The sequence below is a fragment of the Marmota monax genome, unplaced genomic scaffold (genome assembly GCF_021218885.2).
Source record: "Marmota monax isolate L192 unplaced genomic scaffold, Marmota_monax_Labrador192_F-V1.1 WCK01_AAM20220418_F8-fsc00125, whole genome shotgun sequence".
In the NCBI taxonomy this organism is placed as follows: domain Eukaryota; kingdom Metazoa; phylum Chordata; class Mammalia; order Rodentia; family Sciuridae; genus Marmota; species Marmota monax.
This window is the reverse complement of record NW_026695235.1, coordinates 2784193-2796450: the sequence shown is the minus strand read 5'-3', so window position 1 is coordinate 2796450 and position 12258 is coordinate 2784193. Positions and strand designations below refer to the sequence as shown.

At 44.9% G+C, this 12258-nt stretch overlaps 1 protein-coding gene across 2 annotated transcripts; it reads left to right on the top strand.

The window, feature by feature from the left end:
* The first annotated feature begins 1260 nt into the window (after positions 1 to 1260).
* Positions 1261 to 11544, top strand: Cfap298 (cilia and flagella associated protein 298). Of its 2 annotated transcripts, XM_046439159.2 has the most exons (7): positions 1261 to 1667; positions 3763 to 3930; positions 5802 to 5869; positions 9059 to 9217; positions 10022 to 10153; positions 10826 to 10921; positions 11174 to 11544. In XM_046439159.2, exons 1-7 carry the CDS (start codon positions 1529 to 1531, stop codon positions 11282 to 11284), a joined length of 873 nt encoding a protein of 290 aa, XP_046295115.1. In that variant the 5' UTR covers positions 1261 to 1528; the 3' UTR covers positions 11285 to 11544. The 2 variants fall into 2 exon arrangements, with proteins under 2 accessions (XP_046295115.1, XP_046295116.1); XM_046439160.1 differs by lacking the exons at positions 1261 to 1667; positions 5802 to 5869 and having other exon boundaries at positions 3853 to 3930.
* Positions 11545 to 12258: the final 714 nt, after the last annotated feature.

Genomic DNA, 12258 nt, shown 5'->3' with positions numbered 1-12258 from the left:
CACCTGTTTCTATGCTCTGGGAAACCAGTCTCCACATTTCCATCATTCAAGGCTAAGGGTTTTCGGCTCCTTATGTGGCAGTTCCCAACAATGGTCAAAGGATACCTTTGCCCTAAAAATGAACAGTACCTAAATACACAGAAAACTAGTCACAAAGCACAAGGCCACAGCAAATGTCATCTTTTTTTTTTCTTTGAATATTTGAACCCACTTGGCTAACAGGACTTCATTCTGTTGCAGTCTAATCTCTGGGTGTTCAGAGAAGCAGACATGAATTAATCTTGCCACAGCCTAAGCTCTTAAAAGTGTCAGTGGCTCAGATCCCTCAGTTTATGTTGTTTTGAAGTCAGGTAACTGAGGTCAGTTATTCACGTATGGGGGACCTAAAGTTTGAGGTAAAATGCTTCAGAAGGGGGAATTCATTCCAAATTCTCGCATTTGGGATCTGAAACCGCTCTTAAAAACCTCAAAACAAAAACCACAAACTCCAAAACGTAGCAAACTACAGGTTTAGCATCATTACAAAGCCACACAGCACGTGCATCCTGTTTAGACTTCTTTATACCTCTATTTGAATTTGCCTTGCGCTTTCATTTTTATTTTCCTATTCGTCGCACTAAATCTCCATGAGAGCCAAGACTCTGGATCCTCAGCTGTGTCGTAGGGCGCCAGGAAGAAACAGTGAGTACGCTGCTTGCCCTTCTGGTTAAGATGTGTTGGACGACACCTAACTGGATATTTTTGGGAGGACTGCTCTGCAACAACCTTGTGGGCTACCGTAGACACGTAAATCCGAATCAGCCTGCACAAATAAGTGCTGGCACTCGCCCAGGCCCCCAGGAGCCTCGAAACCGGACCTACGCAGACAACTGGAAGCAAAGACCTAGAGCTCTACTCCAAACTTCCCCAGACCGGAAGCAGCGTGAGTCGTTTCCGGAAGTAAAGACTGCCAACGGCGGAAAAGACTCTGGGATTTGGGGCGACTATGGGGAAAGTGTTGCTAAACCTGGCCCCTCTGGTGCCCATCAGCCCACCCATTCCCGACCTAGCACCTCCCTGCCTCGGCCCGCCCATTTCCCTGGGTGGAATCTTGGGCCCCTAGAGAGTCGGCTGGCGGTCCGCCCTCCCCTCCAGCGACTTAGTCTGAGTTGCTGGAGCAACGTCCACTTCCGGGGTCGGTTCGCTCGAATCCCGCTCCCCCCTGCGGCCTGGGTCGGCGGCCCTTGCGTTCCGTGTGGTTTGTTGCTCAGGCAGCAGCTACGCGCGGAATCGGGTTGTCGGGTGTCCGGCACCCGGCTTTTCCTACGCCGCTGACTCAGGGCTGGTTCTGACCGACCGTGGTTGCTGCTGGCAACGTACACTTCCGGGAGCGAGTGCCGGCCCCAGCCCGTCGGACGCCCGAACCCGGGGTTCCAACCTCCACAGCGGTTAGGTCGCCGCTGCTCGCCGCCGGGGAAGACCTCAACCCAGCCTGCAGGTCCCCTGTCGCGGTCCTTTTCGTCGCCTCGGCGGGGCCTCCAGGGCCGCCATGGTTCTACTGCACGTGAAACGGGGCGACGAGAGCCAGTTCCTCCTGCAGGCGCCGGGGAGCGCGGAGCTGGAGGAGCTCACGGCGCAGGTGGCCCGGGTCTACAACGGACGGCTCAAGGTGCAGCGTCTCTGCTCAGGTGCGGCCGGCGGGGCCGTGTGCCGGGACGGCAGAGCCCGGGGCGGGCGCGGGCCGGGCGCGGGCCGGGCGGGTGAGGACTGGGCGCCCTGGGATGGAAGGTGGGCTCGGGCAGGCCTCGGGGCGAACCAAGGATCAACAACAACGAAAATACGAAGAACGTAGAGTGGGTCTGACACCACCGGCTCCGAGGGGCAGTGGATGAGGCCTAGGGTCCCAACGTCCCAAGCCGGGATTCGGGGTGCTATGAATCAGTGGGAATAAAAGGGAGCCGAAAGACCGGGCTGAAGAACAGGTGTGAGGGTGGAATGGTACCCGCTTGGGTTTACAGACGGTGCTTGCCCTGTTTTGAGACACTAGAGGTAAAGCAGTGTCTGCCTTGGGACGTCCTTGAGAGGGGAGAAGCTGTGAGCAAGTGTTTCCCGTCTCCTTGGAAACAAGCGGGGTTCCCCGGTACAGTGTGTGGTCACCCCCCTCCACTCTAGAGCACCAGTGACCAATAGAAGGGAAGTGCCCCCGTTTATGGTGTCTCATCCGCATGCACGAGCTTCTTGTGGATGTTGAACACTTGAAACATGGCTGATGCTACCAAGGAACTGAATTTTTAATTTTTTCTCATTTTAATTAATTTTTAAAAGACAGGTTTGCATGGTAGCTTCTACATTTAAGAGCACAGCTTAGACCTTAACGTGATTTTCTGGTATTATTATAATTATTATCATCATTATTGAATGTGTATGTAACTGTATATACATATAGGACAACTATGTAAAATTAATAAACTTGTGATCTAGTAATATCTAACTATATAAAATAGGATATATGATTTATTAAAATACATAAATGTGTGATTTTTGCACCATTGGGAATTTTTTTGTGGAAGCATTTTTTTTATTGGTTGCTCAAAACATTACAATGATCTTGACATATCATATTTCATACATTTGATTCAAGTGGGATATGAATTCTTGTTTTTACCACTTGTACAGATTGCAGGATCACATTGGTTATACATCCACGTTTATACATACTGCCATATTAGTGTCTGTTCATGTTTTTAGGAGCATGTTAGTTTCTGAATTAAACGTGTGCTTCCAAAATAGGCTCAACATTATGTTATTTTTAAATTAAAGCATTTGAGAAGAAAAGGAACTCAATATATAAACTGAAAATGTGGTGCCGAATGTAAAAGTCATGTTGGTGTACTTAGAATCCAGTTGCCAGTGTCAGCTGTGACTCCGCAGGCATCAGTGTTCTGCCTTAGGAAGGGGAGATTGACTAAAGAGATTGTCCCCCAGTTGCTGAGAGTCTAGAAGGGGGAAAATAAAATTCAGTTACACCATTCATTCCGTAGTATTGTATCCTTACAGGTCACATGATATCTTGACAATCTTGTGGGAACACCTAGTTCCACTTACCTTCTTCACAGAAAGAGAGGAAGGGAAGGAGGAGAGAGGAAAAAAGAGAGGCAGTTTTATAAATTAATATGTAGACTGGTTGTGGGGTGAATGTATGTGGATTAGAAAGAATATAAAGCTATGCATTTGGATAATGAACATAATAACTAAAACACCGAGGCCCATGTCTCTTATTTTCGAGAGGTGTAGTAAGCTGCTTTAAATCCTCCCCACTGATTTATTTAAATTAACTATGAAGCAATACAAGCCAGCCTCAGATGATAGAGCTGTAAGCCAAGGAAGACTGGAGGTCCATAACTGTCTTGCCTGCCTCACAAGGTCACACTTATGAGATCATCTGTGGGGACCCTTTGGGAAGATGGTAAAGCCCCAAATGCCTATGGAGTCTTTCCCTGACTTGATTTTGTACCTCCTGAGTTCCAGGCAGCACAGCATGGGGCAAAGGTTTAGCACACAGAATCTGCAGCCAACTGCCTGGGACTGGGGGTGAGTGCTTGAGCTCTCTCTGTTTCCATTGACTGAGCATGAATTGGTGACTTTGTCAAGGATCAGGGACAGGACTGGCACATAGTAAGTGTGCCAGATGGACTAGCTCTATGACCTTCCATTTTTGTGGGGTCTGAAATGTTACAGTGATGATTATGATATATATTGTCTTAACATTCCCTTCTCTTTAAGAAATGGAAGAATTAGCAGAACATGGCATATTTCTCCCTCCCAATATGCAAGGACTGACAGATGAGCAGATTGAAGAACTGAAATTAAAAGATGAATGGGGCGAAAAATGTATCCCCAGTGGAGGTTCAGTATTTAAAAAGGATGATATCGGACGAAGGAATGGACAAGGTAATTGGCCATTTCTGTATGCAGGCCTGAAATACCAGTGTATGAAAGCAGTCATTGAAGTTAAAAACAAAACTATTCATTCTATACAAAGTTAGGAGAGAGTGCTTGGTGTGATTACTTGGTAAGACTAATCCAGAATGATTTAGGTGGATAAGGAGGCTTCTGCCTTCTTGTGGTTACTAAATTGCCACTAGATTATAAGTGTATCAATGAACCATATGAAATTACCATTTCCATAGTTTAGAAATGGCTGAGTACTGGCAGTTTTATATAGTTCAGTCCAGTAGTTTGGGGTAGGTGTTTATTGAAAATGTAATGAAGGTTGGGTGCTACCATTTGCAGATGTTGGGTTTGTTTAAAGGACATACCTCTCTGATGCAAAGCACTTTAGTATGGGGCAGAACACTGAAGAAATCCTCCTTTTGGTAGATGATTGATAATGTGGGATTTAAAGGGGAGAAAGGGGTGAAAATCCTTTTTGATATCCCTTTTAACCTATGTAAAAAGCTCCATTTTATTTATAATTGATCATTTAAGAAACACCTAAATATCTACTATGTCCCTAAAACACTATTAAGAGCAGAAGAGCCTGGTGTGGTATATTGGCTCTAGAAGCTGAAACAGGAGAATCGTGTGTTCAAAGCCAACCTCAGCCACTTGGTGAGGCCATGTCTCAGAAAGGGCTGAGGATGTGGCTCAGTGGTTAAGTGTTCTGGGTGTAATTCCTGGTACCCAAAAAATAAAAGAGCAGTATCCCTGCAGGGCCATTACAAGATCAAAAAAAAAGTTTTGTTTTTTTTTTTTTTTTAAATATTGAGGATAATAAGGAGTCCAAATATTGTTCTTTTATTTATTTATTCATTTATTTTTTGGTGCTGGGGATTGAACTCCCCAGGGCCTTGCACATACAAAGTACATACTCTACCACTGAGCTGCTCTTATTCCTCAGCCCCATTTCCTTTGAATTTTCCTGGAAAATAGTTGTTTTTTTCCCATATCTTTTCATAACTAAACTCATTCTCAGTCTGGAGATATTCTTTGCTTTTTAGAAGAAATTACATCATCATCAACCAACAACAAAATATATATATGTATGTGTGTATATGACCAGTTTTTTAGCAGTTCATTATTCATCTTTAAACAAATACTGCCCTAAATTACCCATTTCTATTCTAATACTGGTTTGTATTTCTAATATTTTCAATGTGTAATTAATACTGTTATTAATTAAGTATATGGTTTCAACTTGCTCTATAACCCCTAGGTTTATATACTCCATTTCCATGTCTTTTGCTCCTATCAAGTTATTTTTTTTTTTCCCCTTTTCTAAGAATCAGCAGATTATGGGCCATGTGCCACATGCAATCAGTTGCTTATTTATTTCATTTTTTATGCAGTGCTGGGGAATCAGGGCCTCATGCATGCTTTTGCTTTGCCACTGCCCTGCACCCCCAGCCCAGCTTTCCTATTTTTATAAGGTTTTACAGCCATCTGGTTCATTTAAATATTGTCTGTGGCTACTTTTGTGCTATTGTGGCCGAGTTGAGTAGCTGCACTGAAGCCTGAAAAGCTTAAAAGATTGACTGTCTGGCCTTACAAGAAGTTTGCTGGCCCTCTCTATGCAAGGATGGGTACTCCTACTCTTTGTAAATCTTTTTCACTTTATATACAGTACACTCCAGGCCTCTGTTGTCATGATGGGATTATTACCTAATTCCCCACAGCTAGGCTTCCTGAGTCCCTCCCCTACGTTCCAGAGGCGCAGGCTCTCTCCTTGCACCTGCTTCCTGACTCTCACAAGAGGTTCAGGAGAGTCCAGAGACTGTATATTTGATGGCTGTCTCTCTTCCTCTTCTTTTTTATTTTTATAGCTCCAAATGAAAAAATGAAGCAAGTTTTAAAGAAGACTATAGAAGAAGCCAAAGCAATAATATCTAAGGTCAGCTTTTTAAAATGATGCTCTAAAGCTAGTCTTTTGAAATACAGTTTCTAAAATGGTGTCTTCTGGAATTACCTGTCAACCAATGTTTTCTGTTTGTTTTTAAATTTTTGCCTTCAGAAGCAAAAGAAACAAGCATGTTTGGGGTGGGCCCTAGCTTTTCCTTTTTATAATTATGAAGGTTATCCAAAATCCTTCTAATTCTTACCAGGCAGACAAGTTTTTGTTGATCTGTGTGAAAATAGGTTCATATTTATAATGCAAGTATGAATTAACTTAAACTGATTTTGTTTCTTTTACCTATGTGAAGAACTTAAGAATAAGTACAGGGGGGTTTGAGTATCATGGCCATAGAATAGCCCTGTGATTCTTGATTGATACAGTTTGTGTTTAATATAAATTAGTTTTTTTGTAATTTTCTCAAATATTTATATAAATGTATTTTACAGAAGGAGAGGCGTAAATGATATCATTGATATGCAGGTAATGTGCATCTGGCAGAAAATAATTTAAAATAATTTTTAAAGATACTTAAAGAAATGCCATTTTTACCTGTTGCATTTACTTTTAGTGGATGACGTTAGTTGCTGCCGCCTCATCTGCGGTTATCTTGATTTAACTGCTTTTTCTTATACTCCTTCTGATTCACTTGGCAAAACTGTTACTTTAAATATTTCTGAGACTCTTGAAGCCCTTAACTAATCTTTCAAGAGCATCAGGGAAGACTTTCTATTAATTTAGTAAAGGCTCTGTAAAGACTTACTGGAAAGGCCTTGGTTCCATACAATGTTTGCGAAATGCATTCGGCCTAAGAACCTTTTAAAAAGTAATAATAATAAATGTCAACCTCTCGTTATTTCAGCACATCTCAAGACATGGTAAGAAAACAGCAGGCTGGAGTGTTCCACCCCTTTTGCTCCACACAGTGTGTTCTGTGGAAATCCTGTTTGTTTGCAGCACTTCTTCTCTTTGCCTGTAGATTTACCAGGGTGCTTTTTCCTTGGCCCTCATTTTCCCTTAGTGTTTTGTCTCTTCTGCCAACTGCAGATTCCATCCCTCTTCATCTAACTCTTGCACGCCTGTCCTCTGCCCCAGCATCTTCCTGAAACTGAAGCCCAAGTTTCCAGCCCAAGTTTCTGAGATGGCTGTACCTCAGTGTCCAGCAGCACTTCAAACTCAAATTTTCTAGAACTGAACTCATTTGTTCCCTCACTCCTTTCCCCTCCATATTCTGTACCTAAGACTAAGCACACCACGCCAGCTTTTCTGTTTCGGTTAACAGAACCACCAGTGTTTTGGTTGACAGGCTGCAACCCTGTGTCTTCAGTGTGTCCCCTGTCCCCCATGTGCTTTACGTCCTAAACTGCCTGCTCCTGAGATGCCTCTTAAGTCCACCTCCTTCCTTTGGTTCTGCAGCCACCTCAAAGCTCCTGTAACCTTCTGCTTTCCGATACCAGCTGGGTGTCCTATAATACATGTCAGTTCTGACACTCAACTATCCACAGCACAGACACCACAAGTTAAGAGCAAAACCCTTCAGTTCTGACACTATTGGAGTTAGTATCAGATCCCACAAGTTAGAGGGCAGGGTGACCACCATCACGCCTCCTACCTTCAGGCACCAGCTGTAAGTGGGTTCCCCACAGTACCCACACTTCTCTGTAACCTGGGTATAAATTTGGGGCTTCCCATTTCCCCACCCCAACTTAGTAGTTTGTTAGAGTGACTCAACTCATTGAAAGCACTATATTCATGTTCACACATCCATTATAAAGCTTGCAACTCAGAAATGGTCAAGCAGAAGAGGAGCAGAGCTCCTGTGCTTTCTGCCCACGGAGTCTGTGTGTGTGACCAGAACATCAGTGTATCCACCTACCAGGAAGCCCCACTGAGCCTTTATCCCCAGAATTTTTATCAAGGTTTGACAGGCATGATTAAATCATTTGGCCGCCTGATCAAGTTCAGTATAGCCACCCTCCCCTCCCTGGTGGTTGGGGCTCAGGGTGAGGCTGAAAGTTTCAATCCTCTAATTATGAACTTGATCTTTCTGGCATGGCCAGCCCTTTCCTGGAAACCATCTTAGTCCATTTTTTTGTTCCTATAACAAGATACCCGTGGCTGAGTACTTTACAAAGAAGCTTTATTTGCTTACAAGCTTGGTAGCTAAAAGTCCGTTGCCAGATGATCCCATATGTTTGACTGTAAGACACACATACACCCCCCCCCACACACACACACATGCATGCGTCGCTGTGTCACAACACAGCAGAGTGTGCAAAAGGGGCCATTCGAGTAGGATAGCCTCACTAACAACAGCACACTTTTGCAAGAACTTAAATCAGGATCCTATGAGCACTACATTAGTCCCTTCCAAGGATGGCATCCCTGTGACCTAATCACCTCCCACTGGGCCCCATCTCTTAACATTGCTTTGCCATGTGCAGCGCAGGTTTTCAGTGCTCACCATGGATCACTTTGTTAGCACCAACTTGGGTATTGGTGAAAGGGGCTTTGTTATAAATAACAAGAGACTCCTATCATTCTATTTGAAGCTCTGTGCTAAGAGCCAAGGGCAAAGCCAGATATGCCCTTTATTGTGTCACCCATTCCTCTGTAACTGGTCTCCCTCTAATTAGGTCCATTCTACCCACTTCAAGGTTAATCTCCCAAAATATCACTCCTTCCCAGAAGAGCCAGTCACTGCCCGTCACCTGGCAGAGTAAATGCGAACTCCTTGCTGGCTCCCACAGCCATACAAACAGCAGTCTGCCCAGCCCTGTCTCTCTTCTCCTGCCTGCCTGGGGCCAAGTGGGTTGGTACCTGCACTTCTCTGCTCTCTGTGTCCTGAAGCACCTGCTCGCAGTTCCACCTTTCCAGTCCCCTCATGTTTTAAGGCCCACGTCAGAGGCCTTGTCCCCCCACAGCCTTTCCTTACCCTCTCCCATCCATGCTGCTAGATTTGGCCCTTTCTTCAAGCGCCACACTTCTCGCTCTGCTGCTCATAGTCTGCTGTCTGATCCATGCCGCAGTGGACCTGGCTTAGTCCTCAGGTAGATGGAAGTCACTTGAAGAGCAAGAACTGTGTGATTGCTGTTTGTTGTGCTGGCAGGAGACTTCTACTGGAGCCTGAGCAACACTTACTGCGTGGACTGACCAGGTTGTAGGTAACAGTGCCTCATCCACTTTCAGAAACAAGTGGAAGCCAGTGTCTGTGTCACCATGGAGATGGTAAAAGACGCCCTGGACCAGCTTCGAGGTGCAGTGATGATTGTTTACCCCATGGGGTTGCCGCCCTATGATCCCATCCGGATGGAATTTGAAAATAAAGAAGATCTGTCAGGAACTCAGGTACGGGTTCCTAGGCAGTCTGGAGGGGAGGTCATGTTCCCTCGAAGCCCTTCTGGCTTGGCTGTCCTCTTAAGGGAGCAGTTTTTGCTTCATGCTTCAGAGCAGTGTTCAGAATTCAGGAAAGGACCCTGAGAGGGTGGTAGTCAGAGATGAGGGATTCCATCCTTGGCAGGGGGTGTATGTCTGTCTTACAGTCAAACATATGGGATCATCCTCACCTCAGAGGATTTTTGAAGATCATTTCTATTTTCTTTGGCTGCTGGAAAGCCAGAAACCTAACTTGTGCTGTTTCCACCCAAAGATATCAGCCTTTTTCCATGACATTTTGTGTTACAGCCTTACACCGTGGTCACTGTTCTTTCCCCACTCTTACAGTCCATTTTCCTTTGAGATTTTCATTTATTCTTTTTAGGTAACATATATCTTGCTAAGCCACCTTGAGTAGGTGGAATATGCAGAAACAGAGAAGCAGCCCCATATGCCTGTTTTTCCCTGGATTCCATGGTTTCCCCATGGCCATAGGTCCATCTAAGAAGGACCTGGTATTACAGATGAGGTTACTCCCCATTTACCACAGCACGAAGGTAACTGAGTCTGGGCCTGATTGGAAACTTAACAGGGATGATGCTAAAAACAGCAAGAACTCTGAGTGGGATGGAGGATGGGGGTCCCCTGTGGGGAAAGGAGGATGCCAGAAGCTGTCCCCTGCTGGAAGGGCCACTGCCAGGCTCTGCAGCCCTGGGAGGAGCCACACCTGTGGCTCATCCTCACACCTTTGAAGCCAGTTCTTCTGATTGACCCCAGGCAGGACTCAGTGTCATTAAAGAATCAGAGGCGCAACTGTGGTGGGCAGCCAAGGAGTTAAGAAGAACAAAGAAGCTTTCAGACTATGTGGGGAAAAATGAAAAAACCAAAATTATTGTCAAGCTTCAACAAGTAAGTATCTTTGCTTTAACATAAAAGTGTTTCTTATTTATGTTCAAACTGATAACAATATGTAGTACCTGAAAGATTTAAACTATTTGTACAAATACTTGAATCCTGTTGGCGTGGGCTTACAGTAAATATATTCTCTGTGTACACAATAAAAACTGGAAGAAAATGTGGCTTAACTGGTCATATCTGGAGTTTATGTTAATTTGTAGGGAGGAGGTATGTGCCATGTTAATTTCAACCTAAAAAAGCAAGGCTGCAAGTCAATAAAAATGTGTTCTGAAATGACAGATCCAGCCTAGAGCACTTCTAAGTTTCACAAGCCCCCAGTGCTCTGCAGAGGAAGAGGAGGAAGGGGCAGAGTCCTCTAAGGCTGCTCCTAAATCACGGCTCTATGATGTTGGGAACAAAGCCCTCCACAGTGTCTGTCTCCCACCCCCATTGGGCCTGCAGTGGCCCTCTTGGGGGTGGCTGTGACGGGGACAGCATAGTGCAGCTGCTGTCTCCAGAGCACAGGTACTGTGAAATCCAAGACACCCCATAATATTCACTTTGAATCATCAGATGTGGATGACTTTCAGATGGCAGAGGCAGTTGTAAATCCTTTGTTCCAACTTTCTGGATTGTTGATGCAAGAAGAACCCTTAGTCTACAATTTGCTTTCCTCTTTTCTAGAGGGGACAGGGAGCACCAGCCCGCGAACCTATTATTAGCAGTGAGGAGCAGAAGCAGCTGATGCTGTATTATCACAGGCGACAGGAGGAGCTCAAGGTAGCTGTTTGGTGGTGGGTTTTCAACAGAGCTGGGACCCAGGGCTTGTGCTCCATGCCTCACCTCAGGGCTAGGGGCAGGTGGGGCTGCAAGTTCTGTAGGATGTCAGGGAGGGACCCTCCTAGAGCTTCTGCCTCTCTCCAGGGATGTCCCCCAGGTTATCTGGAAGCATCCTGCTCTGGGAGGGCAGGGAGAGGGGAGGTTGGCCACCTTCCTGAGATGCCTTCCTGAGCAAGACATATTTATTTCCAGAAATTGGAAGAAAATGATGATGATACCTGTTTAAATTCTCCATGGGCAGATAACACTGCTTTGAAAAGACAGTTTCATGGGGTAAAGGACATAAAGTGGCGACCAAGATAAAGCTCACCAGTTGCTGAAGCTTTCAAAACTACTATCCCACCTTTCTTTTAGGCAAAATAATTACCATCTTTGATGAAAAATGTTGAAATTTCTACTTTCCCAGTTTTCACTCTGATTTTTAAAATAACAGTTATTCAAAGTTCTTAGAACTTAATAAATATATCCTCAAAAGAAAATGTGTAAAATTATTTTGTTTCAGGACAGCTATGAAATGTCTTAGGGTTTTTTGATAAAATACTAATGACATGATTACAACATGATTTTTGTCTTCCTGGTTTCTTTATGTTCTAGTAAAAACTGCATTAGAGAAAATTCAAGAGTAGCTTTTCCTTCATAGCAAGTTCACCCACTCTGACATGGAGCTTGACTGTCGGTGACCACTAGAGGGCACCAGATCCATACTGTCCTGTGCATTTCTCCTCAGTTGGTTGGAAACTGAAATCTCAGTCTATGAGGCTTGGGTCTCACTCTGCCCAAGGGTCTAACTACAGACACGCATCTCCAAACCTCCAAGATGAAGTTTGCCTCCTGGCCAGTGCCTCTCTGCCCTTGTCTGCCAGGAGTAAAGGCCACCTGTGACGGCAGTTGGTAGCCAGGCTGGTCCTGACCTAGGAATTTAAGATCCTTTATTCTCCTTCAGTAGATTTCTACAGAGTAGATTGGGTACTGAAAATATGTGCAGGTCCTGGTGAAAGGTGGCAGGGCTTCCTTCAGGCCCAGCCTCCCGTTCTCAGTGTGCTAGGGGACCAATGGCATCAGGCTTAGGCAGCCACATTTTGCTTATTGACCATGGTGGAGTGTGTGGTTCACCCATCATCCTTTGATTTTAAATAGTCCAGCCTGTTGTGCCTATGAACTCTGACCCTTCAGCTGCTGTGGTGCCACTCAAACTACCTGTGTCAGCCAGGAGTGGCCTAGAAACCCACTTACGCTTGACCTCCAAGATGTGGTTCTCCTAGTTAGAGGGAACACAG

Excerpts from the sequence above, each read along its gene's own strand:
- Cfap298 (XM_046439159.2), top strand. The coding sequence starts at position 1,529 with ATGGTTCTACTGCACGTGAAACGGGGCGACGAGAGCCAGTTCCTCCTG. Across the intron at positions 9,218-10,021 it reads AAGATCTGTCAGGAACTCAG|GCAGGACTCAGTGTCATTAA; the intron begins GTACGGGTTCCT and ends GATTGACCCCAG. Across the intron at positions 10,922-11,173 it reads GGCGACAGGAGGAGCTCAAG|AAATTGGAAGAAAATGATGA; the intron begins GTAGCTGTTTGG and ends ATTTATTTCCAG.